The sequence below is a fragment of the Dendropsophus ebraccatus genome, chromosome 9 (assembly GCF_027789765.1).
Source record: "Dendropsophus ebraccatus isolate aDenEbr1 chromosome 9, aDenEbr1.pat, whole genome shotgun sequence".
Classification (NCBI taxonomy): Eukaryota; Metazoa; Chordata; class Amphibia; order Anura; family Hylidae; genus Dendropsophus; species Dendropsophus ebraccatus.
Window position 1 is genome coordinate 117,391,992 of NC_091462.1, and position 11,696 is coordinate 117,403,687.

At 50.0% G+C, this 11,696-nt stretch overlaps 1 protein-coding gene across 4 annotated transcripts; it reads left to right on the forward strand.

Annotated features, from left to right (window-relative positions):
• The first annotated feature begins 638 nt into the window (after nucleotides 1-638).
• LOC138800586 (uncharacterized) lies at nucleotides 639-6,540 on the forward strand. 4 transcript variants are annotated; one of them, XM_069982364.1, is made up of 5 exons: nucleotides 639-784; nucleotides 1,379-1,717; nucleotides 4,046-4,177; nucleotides 5,030-5,248; nucleotides 6,288-6,540. In XM_069982364.1, the coding sequence occupies exons 1-5, from the start codon at nucleotides 676-678 to the stop codon at nucleotides 6,344-6,346; spliced, it is 858 nt and encodes a 285-aa protein (XP_069838465.1). In that variant the 5' UTR covers nucleotides 639-675; the 3' UTR covers nucleotides 6,347-6,540. The 4 variants fall into 4 exon arrangements, with proteins under 4 accessions (XP_069838465.1, XP_069838466.1, XP_069838464.1 ...); XM_069982365.1 differs by having other exon boundaries at nucleotides 6,294-6,540; XM_069982363.1 differs by lacking the exon at nucleotides 6,288-6,540 and having other exon boundaries at nucleotides 5,030-6,175.
• Nucleotides 6,541-11,696: the final 5,156 nt, after the last annotated feature.

Genomic DNA, 11,696 nt, shown 5'->3' on the forward strand with positions numbered 1-11,696 from the left:
AACTCCCGCGTTTTCTCCTCAAACCCCTCACCCCCTCCCAACTGGCTCACACTTAACCCCTTACTGCCCCACTTAACCCCTTAAACTACATTCCCAGCTAACCTAGTCATGCTGGGCCTCCGCTAGGTCTGCGCCTCCCGCTCCGTGCCCTTCCTGGAGTACTGTGCATCCTCATGGTGATGGCTGTGTATACAGGGCAGGAGTACTGTGCATCCTCATGGTGATGGCTGTGTATACAGGGCAGGAGTACTGTGCATCCTCATGGTGATGGCTGTGTATACAGGGCAGGAGTACTGTGCATCCTCATGGTGATGGCTGTGTATACAGGGCAGGAGTACTGTGCATCCTCATGGTGATGGCTGTGTATACAGGGCAGGAGTACTGTGCCTCCTTGGGGACGTACAGGCGCTTAGACTGTGTGACCAGGGACTGCAGTGGTTTTGGGAGGCATTCGCACAGGCATGGCTATCTAGGCATAATGTGTTTTCCCTTGTTTTGCTTCCTGGTTCTCGGCGTGGTGTTAAGACTGCCTATGCTGCATCATGAGGGGTTAACCAATGAGAGGCGTCTATGTTCCCGCCAAAGGAGTCTATATATCCCCCCCTCACACTCACCACTTCCTCTTGTTGTTCCGGAAGCGAGCTGTGAACACCGCTTGCTGTCTGTGATTCAGAGATGTCGGATGACCAGCTGCTGCAGCTTCTTACTGCCCGCCTCCAGAGTGCGGATGAGGAGTTCCTGGGCCGTCTGAGGACTGCTCTGTCTCCTCCAGCGACCTCCGCTGGTAATGTTCCTCCCCCGGTCACTGCTAAGAGCTCAGGGAGCCGCCGGTCCGCACGTGTCTCGCGGCCACCAGCGAGACTCAGCCCCAGCTCTATCCCTCTGTATGCTAAACGCAGCAACAGCCTGCGTTCTGGCTCCGCCCCTCCGCCCCCTCACCCCGGAAGTTCATCCTCTGCCCCTGTTTTCCGGCCCCCTGCTCCTCGTGGTCCGTTGGTCTCAGAGACTGCAGACATGGGTGCTCAGCAGAGCCACAGCTCCTCTTCAGAGCATCCCTCCTCCCCTCCTGCCCAGCAGCCTGTAGCAGCCTCTCCCTCTCCTCCCGTCCAGCAGGCTGTAGCAGCCTCTCCCTCTCCTCCCGTCCAGCAGGCTGTAGCAGCCTCTCCCTCTCCTCCCGTCCAGCAGGCTGTAGCAGCCTCTCCCTCTCCTCCCGTCCAGCAGGCTGCCTTATCTCAGCCATCAGCTCTGTCTGTGGCTCAAGTTACAGTGCCTCACACTGTCCCCCCTCCCCCTCCCTCCTCTTCCACTGCTGCCGTTGTGCCTGCTAATGTCCCCAGCACTAATCTCACTTCCTCCTCTCCCACTCCTCTGCCGGCAGCTGTCGCTCCTAATGAAGCCCCCCCGGCCAGGAGGTCCCAGAGGATCCGCAATCGCTCTGGTTCCTCTTCCTCCTCCCATGATTCCCCTGGGCACAGTCGCCACGGACGTCACAGGCGTCACTCCCGCCGCTGCTCACGCAGTTCGAGATGCTCCAGAAGATCCAGATCGTCTCGATGGCGCTCTCCCTCTACTTCAGAGTGGTCCTCCGGCGAAAGCGGCCGGCGCAGCATTCGTATGAGGCCGGAGCCTCCGCCGTCCAGGTCGCTTAGCCTGGTACATTGTGAAGTTCCTCCGGTCGTCGTCCCTCCTCCTCCTCCAACGATACCATCGGGATTGGGTGAGTTCAATTATGCGGGTGCTTGGGGGGCGGGATCTGGGAAAGACAGTGAGGTGTTAGCGTTGCTTAGAACACTGTTAGATAAGCACCCCCTCCCTCCCCCTAACCCAGGTACATCTCAGGATAATACTTTTAACCCCCCTCGCCATCATGCGGGGGTCCATAAAGACGTTTTCTTTTGTGGTGTTAGCCCCCTGGGTTCCCATGTGGATAACGACACAAAAGACAAAATATGGGCCAATCAATACATAGACATATGGTCTTTAATTTCCGTCGAGCAGCCATCTATAGACAGAGAGCGACGTTTCCCTGATAGCAGACCCTATGACCGCAGGCCTAAGCCAGCAAAAACTATGAACAACTGGACACAGGCTTTTGCTGTTATGGGATGTGTTATGGGGCAAAGGCACCCTGAGCGTTGTCAGGAGCTCTTCATTTATTTTGACACCATTTACAATGCTTATAAATCCCATGGTGGTTCAGCTTGGTGGCGTTACAACGAAGAATTTCGTCGTCGCCTAAGCCTTCATCCTGATATCGGGTGGGGGGTAAAAGCTACAGACGTATGGCTGCGCCTTATGACAGCCCCACAAAGGAGTTACTCCTTTCCCTCAGCGGCCACTGCTGCCGGTGCACCTGCTGCGCAGGGGGCAGTGGCCGTACGCAGACCAGGAGCCTGCTGGCTCTACAATGAAGGGCACTGCAGATTCGCAGGTCTTTGTAAATACCGGCATGAGTGCTCCTCTTGCGGGGGCACTCATCCCGCGCTGCGATGCCGTTCAAACTCGGGAAAATCGACACGCCCAAGTACCAGTGACCCAAAGGACCCCGGTGTGCGCGGCCGCGATGGAACCCTGGCTAAATCTATACCCCAATAAGCAGGAGGCAGATCAATTGCGTTTTGGTTTTACTTTTGGTTTTTTCATCCCCTTCATTCTCAGCCGCAACCCCTTATTCGCTGACAATTTGAAATCCGCTAGGGATCACCCGGAAGTTTTAAAAGAAAAAATGCAGAAAGAGGTATCTCTCGGCAGGATAGAGGGCCCTTTCCCTTCTCCACCCTTCACTAACCTACGAGTTTCCCCACTCGGAGTAGTCCCAAAAAAGGACCCAGGAAAGTTCCGTCTTATCCACCACCTGTCACATCCGAAGGGCGTTTCGGTTAATGACGGGATTTCTCCTGAGGATGCCTCAGTCTCATATGTATCCTTTGACCGTGCGGTAGCATTGGTCAGAGATGCGGGCCATGGCGCATTAATGGCTAAATCCGACATTGAGTCGGCTTTCCGTTTATTACCAGTACACCCGGATTGTTACCACCTTCTCGGCTGCCACGTGGAGGGGAAATTCTATTATGACACCTGTCTCCCTATGGGCTGCTCCATATCTTGCCATTATTTCGAGATGTTCAGCACTTTCTTGGAATGGTCGGTAAGATATGAGACCGGCGCCAGGTCCATCATTCATTATCTGGATGATTTCCTCTTCGTGGCCCCCGCAAACAGTGGTTTATGTCGTTTTCTTCTTGACACTTTCCGATTCCTGATGGACCGGTTTGGTGTCCCGGTCTCTGCTGAAAAAACGGAAGGTCCACTTACAACATTGTCGTTCTTAGGCATTGAAATTGACACCATGGAAATGGTTTTCAGATTGCCCCCGGATAAGCTCTCCAGGCTTGCAGATTTGATAGAGGGTTTTTGTTCGGTCCACAAGGTCACCTTAAGACAAATGCAGTCTCTTCTCGGTCTCCTGGTCTTTGCCTGCCGGGTTATGCCCATGGGCAGAGTTTTCTCTCGCCGCCTGTCTTTAGCGACACGGGGGGTAAAGTCTCCGGGACACCGAATTCGCCTAACAAGGCAATTAAAATTAGATTTGGAAGTCTGGAAAGCTTTTCTCGCCAATTACAACGGCAGGACTTACATAAGGTGCCTAGAATGCAGCAGTGATGAAATCGAACTGTTCACTGATGCATCTGGTTCCTGTGGCTTTGGGGCGGTTTTCCAGAAATCTTGGTGTTCTGCCCCTTGGCCAGTACATTGGTCCACGGCTGGTTTGTGCAAAAATCTCACACTACTCGAGCTATTTCCCATCATAGTAGCCATCGAAATTTGGGGTTCGAAATTCAGTAACCGTCATATCTGTTTTTGGACTGACAATTTGGGGGTTGTGTATTGTGTTAACAACCTTTCTTCTTCTTCTCCTCCTGTGCTGGCTCTCCTTCGTCACCTGGTGTTGAGATGTCTGGACCTGAACATCCTTTTTAGAGCACGTCATGTCCCAGGTAAGATGAATTCGGTCGCTGACTCCCTCTCCCGTTTCCGTTGGCAGGAGTTTCGGTCCCTCCTGCCCGGGGCGGACGACCATGGCCATTTATGCCCGGATCACATTTGGGACATAGTGGACAGCAATTGATGGCTTTGATCAGTTCTTCAGTGACACCACCCACCTGGCAACGGCATGGTAAGGCGTGGGAGGACTGGGTAAGGTTGGCGGTTTCTAGGGATGTCTCCTCCTCTGCGGAGGTCAGATTGCATGTCACCATTGATTTTCTATTACAATTGCGCGATAAGGGTGTCTCTAGCATAGTAGCGCAGCGATCGCTGTCTGGTGTGGCATTTTTTCTAAAGCTCAACGGTTGGGAGGACTCTACGAAGCATTTCGCCATACGTCAAGCCCTCAAAGGTTGGAAAAAACATCACATCCGAAAAGAATCCAGGCGTCCTGTTTCGTATAGTCTTCTCAACAAGCTGGTATCGGCATGCCCCTCTGTTTGCTCCTCCCCTTATGAGTCAACCCTTTTTTCAGCATGTTTTTGCACAGCATTTTTTGGTGCGCTGCGTGTTGGGGAGCTTCTCCCCCCTTCTAAGCATAAACCTGGAGGCTTACTTTATGAGGATGTGGTCGTTGCCAACGACGTTCTACGGATCCGGGTGCGCTCCTCAAAGACTGATCAGTTTGGTCGGGGTGCCTGGTTGCCCATAAGGCAAGTGCAGGGCTCGCTTTGCCCAGTACAACAGGTTTCTGATTACTTGGCGCTTAGGCCTGCGGGCTCGCATTTTTTCGTACATGTTGACTCTACTCCGGTCACACAATTCCAATTTCTGTCGGTGTTTAGGCGCTGTTTATCTGCAGTAGGGGCTCCTCCTGACCAATTCGCTACCCACTCATTTCGTATCGGGGCGGCCACAGAGGCGGCAAGGGCGGGCCTCTCCGAGGCCGAGGTTCAGCGTATAGGCCGTTGGCGCTCCGCATGCTTCGCTGGCTACATCCGTCCCGATCTTTTACTATGAGGCTAACGTTTATTTCTTTTAGGCACCGTCAAACCAGTAATTTGGCTATTAGGTCATTCTTACATAGTCCGCGCTTCTCAGCGAGCTGAATTTCGCCCTGGGGGGCTCAACTTGGGTTTTCGGGACCTGGACGTCAATTGGCGTGGAATTCGGGGACTCAGATGGCCGCAGGTCTTACCGGAAGTGGTCGATATAGGCCGTGGAGCAACTAGTCCGGTGATCTTAGTATTACACGCCGGTGGTAATGATCTATGTTCTATGCGCATGGCAGAGTTAATGACCCTAATGAGGGCAGACATAGAGCGTTTTCAGAATTTTTTCACCGAAATGATTTTTGTCTGGTCGGAAATTATCTCCAGGGTGGCCTGGCAGGGAGCGCGAGACTCGGAGGCTGTTGAAAGGGCCCGCAGGTCCGTCAACTCTCGGGTTTCCCGGTTCGTCCGCTCTCGAGCTGGTGTGGTGGTACGCCACCGCCAATTAGAAGGCGACAATAGTCGCCTCATGGTTTCCGACGGCACACATTTGACAGACATAGGATCTGATATCTTCCTCTCAGGTATACAAGACGGCATAGAGCAGGCCATGTTCTTGCTGGGCGGGGGTCGGAGTCCTGTTTAGGTGTAACAGTCCTCCTCCGTGGCGGCTTTGGTGGATTTAAAGTTATGGAGCAGTTATGGTTTAGCCAGTAAGAACGATGTGCCCGTTGGGAGTCCAGCGGCCGGCACACCGCTTCCGGCTCGAGTTTGGTATCTGCAAGTTGAAGTTAAGTGCCTTATAGTTACTTGGAGAAGTAATTTAATAAAAGCTGTGGCCGACCACCGTCCAGCAAAGATTTAACCTGTGTCGTGTCTTCATTATGCCTACCCGGGTTCAAGGGGTTATAGCTCACCTTACTGCAGTCTTGGGGACGTACAGGCGCTTAGACTGTGTGACCAGGGACTGCAGTGGTTTTGGGAGGCATTCGCACAGGCATGGCTATCTAGGCATAATGTGTTTTCCCTTGTTTTGCTTCCTGGTTCTCGGCGTGGTGTTAAGACTGCCTATGCTGCGTCATGAGGGGTTAACCAATGAGAGGCGTCTATGTTCCCGCCAAAGGAGTCTATATATCCCCCCCTCACACTCACCACTTCCTCTTGTTGTTCCGGAAGCGAGCTGTCCCTCCCTCCCTCCCTTGTTGTTATAAAAAAAAAAAAATAATAATAATTAAAAAAAAAAAAATCTATATATATTGTCATATGATGTTCATATGTCTACTGTGTTCTGAACTATTTCTCTTTAAGTCACAGCTGGCGGCTTTGGTGGATTTAAAGTTATGGAGCAGTTATGGTTTAGCCAGTAAGAACGATGTGCCCGTTGGGAGTCCAGCGGCCGGCACACCGCTTCCGGCTCGAGTTTGGTATCTGCAAGTTGAAGTTAAGTGCCTTATAGTTACTTGGAGAAGTAATTTAATAAAAGCTGTGGCCGACCACCGTCCAGCAAAGATTTAACCTGTGTCGTGTCTTCATTATGCCTACCCGGGTTCAAGGGGTTATAGCTCACCTTACTGCAGTCTCATGGTGATGGCTGTGTATACAGGGCAGGAGTACTGTGTATATACATGGTGATGGCTGTGTATACAGGGCAGGAGTACTGTGCATCCTCATGGTGATGGCTGTGTATACAGGGAAGGAGTACTGTGCGTGGTCATGGTGATGGCTGTGTATACAGGGCAGGAGTACTGTGCGTGTTCGTGGTGATGGCTGTGTATACAGGGAAGGAGTACTGTGCGTCCTCATGGTGATGGCTGTGTATACAGGGCAGGAGTACTGTGCATCCTCATGGTGATGGCTGTGTATACAGGGCAGGAGTACTGGGCATGGTGATGGCTGTGTATACAGGGCAGGAGTACTGTGCATATACATGGTGATGGCTGTGTATACAGGGCAGGAGTACTGTGTATATACATGGTGATGGCTGTGTATACAGGGCAGGAGTACTGTGTATATACATGGTGATGGCTGTGTATACAGGGCAGGAGTACTGTGCATCCTCATGGTGATGGCTGTGTATACAGGGCAGGAGTACTGTGCATCCTCATGGTGATGGCTGTGTATACAGGGCAGGAGTACTGTGCATGGTGATGGCTGTGTATACAGGGCAGGAGTACTGTGCATCCTCATGGTGATGGCTGTGTATACAGGGCAGGAGTACTGTGCATCCTCATGGTGATGGCTGTGTATACAGGGCAGGAGTACTGTGCATCCTCATGGTGATGGCTGTGTATACAGGGCAGGAGTACTGTGCATGGTGATGGCTGTGTATACAGGGCAGGAGTACTGTGCATCCTCATGGTGATGGCTGTGTATACAGGGCAGGAGTACTGTGCATATACATGGTGATGGCTGTGTATACAGGGCAGGAGTACTGTGTATATACATGGTGATGACTGTGTATACAGGGCAGGAGTACTGTGCGTGGTCATGGTGATGGCTGTGTATACACGGCAGGAGTACTGTGCATATACGTGGTGATGGCTGTGTATACAGGGCAGGAGTACTGTGCATGGTCATGGTGATGGCTGTGTATACAGGGCAGGAGTACTGTGCATATACATGGTGATGGCTGTGTATACAGGGCAGGAGTACTGTGCATCCTCATGGTGATGGCTGTGTATACAGGGCAGGAGTACTGTGCGTCCTCATGGTGATGGCTGTGTATACAGGGCAGGAGTACTGTGCGTCCTCATGGTGATGGCTGTGTATACAGGGCAGGAATACTGTGTATATACATGGTGATGGCTGTGTATACAGGGCAGGAGTACTGTGCATATACATGGTGATGGCTGTGTATACAGGGCAGGAGTACTGTGTATATACATGGTGATGGCTGTGTATACAGGGCAGGAGTACTGTGCATATACATGGTGATGGCTGTGTATACAGGGCAGGAGTACTGTGTATATACATGGTGATGGCTGTGTATACAGGGCAGGAGTACTGTGCATATACATGGTGATGGCTGTGTATACAGGGCAGGAGTACTGTGCATCCTCATGGTGATGGCTGTGTATACAGGGCAGGAGTACTGTGCATCCTCATGGTGATGGCTGTGTATACAGGGCAGGAGTACTGGGCATGGTGATGGCTGTGTATACAGGGCAGGAGTACTGTGCATGGTGATGGCTGTGTATACAGGGCAGGAGTACTGTGCATGGTCATGGTGATGGCTGTGTATACAGGACAGGAGTACTGTGCATCCTCATGGTGATGGCTGTGTATACAGGGCAGGAGTACTGTGCATCCTCATGGTGATGGCTGTGTATACAGGACAGGAGTACTGTGTATATACATGGTGATGGCTGTGTATACAGGGCAGGAGTACTGTGTATATACATGGTGATGGCTGTGTATACAGGGCAGGAGTACTGTGTATATACATGGTGATGGCTGTGTATACAGGGCAGGAGTACTGTGTATATACATGGTGATGGCTGTGTATACAGGGCAGGAGTACTGTGCATATACGTGGTGATGGCTGTGTATACAGGGCAGGAGTACTGTGCATCCTCATGGTGATGGCTGTGTATACAGGGCAGGAGTACTGTGCATGGTGATGGCTGTGTATACAGGGCAGGAGTACTGTGTATATACATGGTGATGGCTGTGTATACAGGGCAGGAGTACTGTGCGTCCTCATGGTGATGGCTGTGTATACAGGGCAGGAGTACTGTGCATATACATGGTGATGGCTGTGTATACAGGGCAGGAGTACTGTGCATCCTCATGGTGATGGCTGTGTATACAGGGCAGGAGTACTGTGCGTCCTCATGGTGATGGCTGTGTATACAGGGCAGGAGTACTGTGCGTCCTCATGGTGATGGCTGTGTATACAGGGCAGGAGTACTGTGCATATACATGGTGATGGCTGTGTATACAGGGCAGGAGTACTGTGTATATACATGGTGATGGCTGTGTATACAGGGCAGGAGTACTGTGCATATACGTGGTGATGGCTGTGTATACAGGGCAGGAGTACTGTGTATATACATGGTGATGGCTGTGTATACAGGGCAGGAGTACTGTGCATCCTCATGCTGTAGCCTTCATGTTCTGCAGACACTCTTTTCCATATGTAAAGTACAGGGGGATCAGCTAAACCTTCCATTTGTTTTCTCTCCATTATATAAACTCCAGTCACTAGTTATGTAAATCCTCGGTTTTCCTATTCAGATTGTGGTCGGTTTTCTGTTACCTTGTAGAAACCATCATGTGTCCTGGGATGGGATACGGCTGTAACACGTATACAGTATGTGATTATTATATGATAAGGGGCACAGAGGGGGGATTCACACCCCGGAAATACTGTAGTATATTTTACATGTTTTATATTGGGATCCTAGAACTCCAAGTTTGGTTTTACAGAGAGCGTGTGGGGTCCTAGGTACAGTGACTGATAGATGAAGCCCTATCACCTTACACCAAGGAGTATTATTCTGTATGTGATACCGCTGCAGTCTGTCCCTGTTTGTCTGTCTGTCTGTCTCTCTTTCTCTCTCATAGGACAGCAGAATCAGGCTGCATCACACAGCACAATGAGGCAGCAGTGTGATCAGGTGATCATTGTGATCAGGTGAGATGTATAACTAAGGTGAGGTGAATATTGGTCACATGACCCAGCTGCAATAATAAGACACCCCAAGGGACTACTGTACTAACGGATCAGCTACTGAGTTAAGGTAGGACTGGGATGCCACTGGCTACAATGAAGTGGCTTATAGTGAGCTTACATTACAGCTAGTGAGAACCAGTCACAAATCTGGACTATATGTGAAATACCATATCAGTTCAGAGACAGATATGGAGCAATTGGCTTCAGCCTCCTGAATCTTCTGGATCATCGCAGTTGGGTTTTAGGTGGAATTTGATGAACTCTTTTCCACAACATGTCAGGATATTGTTGTGGAAGACACTCATGAAAACCTGCTTTCTCTAACTTATCTAAGAGAAAGATGAGGATGGACACATCTGTAGACACTCTACAAAAAGCATCAGATCAGCCTAACTCACCCAAAGAGTAGACCACACATAGAAAACACTAGATATATTTATATTTATCTAGAGCGAATGTACGAGAAGTTTGGGTTCACACAAACCCAAACAATCAACACTTGAATCTGATACCTGGATAAGATGGATAAAGCCTGAAGACTGCCTGGAAAACATGGATACAGACTATGGCCTATGGCTGTATCCATCTTTTCCAGGCAGTTCTAGAGCTGCATCCACCTTCTCCAGGTAGTGGTATTCAAATGCCGATCATTTTGGTTTACACAAACCCAAACTTTTTTCAGGTTCCCTTGTCTCCAGTATTTATCAGTAAACTACCATCACCGTCAGGAGTATCATCCCTATCATCACTACCACCAGCACCAAGAATAACACTATATATGCTTCTACTAAACTTGCACTGCATTACCACTAATACCACAATTTCCAGCACCACAACCACCACTATGACTATTACTACCACTACTACTCCCACCATGTCTACTTCATGCATCATAACTACTGAGGATGAAGGAAGCAAATCCAGCTAATATGGACTCACTGCACAGATTGTAAAAATTTGCTTAGTTGACACTTTGTTTTAAAAGTCACGAAAGTCAGAAGAAAAAATTTGATTAACAGTCCGTGCTCCCCTGGTGTCCTCTTCCATGTCCTTTGCCTCCAACTCGCTCAGCTGATCACTGTCTGAGACAGGACAGTACCGCAACCAGTGATTGGCTGAGCAGACTGTCACTCTCCAGACTAGCTGTGGAGATGTCCCGTCTCAGTCAGTCACTGATTGGCTAAAAACAAGGAAAAGGCAGCGCTCCAATGGTGAAACTCAGAACTGGGAAACTTATACAAAGAAACGTTTTATCAGTACTTGTGTCACCTGCGCCCAACTGAGCCTATGAGGCTTTGGGAGTGGAGTGGTGTATTGGAGTGTTTGAGGGGCAGTCACTCCAGAGATGGGAGTGGAGAGTCTGGAGAGTGGCAGCCCGCTCAGCCAATCACTGGCTGTGGTGCTGTCCCGATTCTGTCTGAAATTACACAGGGACACAGAAGACAGTGTCGGACTGACCCACTGGAGGACCATAGCATCCTCTGGTGGGCCCCCCAGCTCAGAACCTGCAGCAACACAAGTTTTTTCATACTGGTTCTTCATTGGTGGGCCCGACACTGATGGAAGAGGACACTGGTGGAGCACAGACAGGTAAGTTGTGCACCAAAACTGCACTAAAACAGCTAAACAATTTAAATAATTGTTTAGCTGTTTCAGTGCTGTTTGTTAGGTTCTGTTCGCAAGTTCGTGAATTATATGCCAAAAACCTGGCAAAGATTTAAAAACTTTAAACATTCCTAATAACTACTATTACCCTTTCTTCTTAAGACACCATTTAGTTGCTGCTCAACTTGTCCTGCTAAGACTAAGACTATTATATCCTACAATGTATGGGTGTAGTGACATGCCGTAGGCTTTAGGTGCCCTGCATGCCGTAGGGTTTAGGTGCCCTGCATGCCGTAGGCTTTAGGTGCCCTGCAGACCCTTTTTGGCTTCCTTCATCGCCCCTTTATCCTTCTACAAGTAAATAACTTTTCCTTAAGTTTAGAATTTCCCACAATAAATATGATGGACTGGAAGGTAGAATACGACATAAGAAATAG

Coding starts and splice junctions, on each gene's coding strand:
- LOC138800586 (XM_069982361.1), top strand. CDS start 676: ATGTCGGATGACCAGCTGCTGCAGCTTCTTACTGCCCGCCTCCAGAGT. Junction 785..1,378: donor TCCTCCAGCGACCTCCGCTG/GTAATGTTCCTC, acceptor CTCTGCCGGCAG/CTGTCGCTCCTAATGAAGCC. Junction 1,718..4,045: donor AACGATACCATCGGGATTGG/GTGAGTTCAATT, acceptor TTCCGTTGGCAG/GAGTTTCGGTCCCTCCTGCC.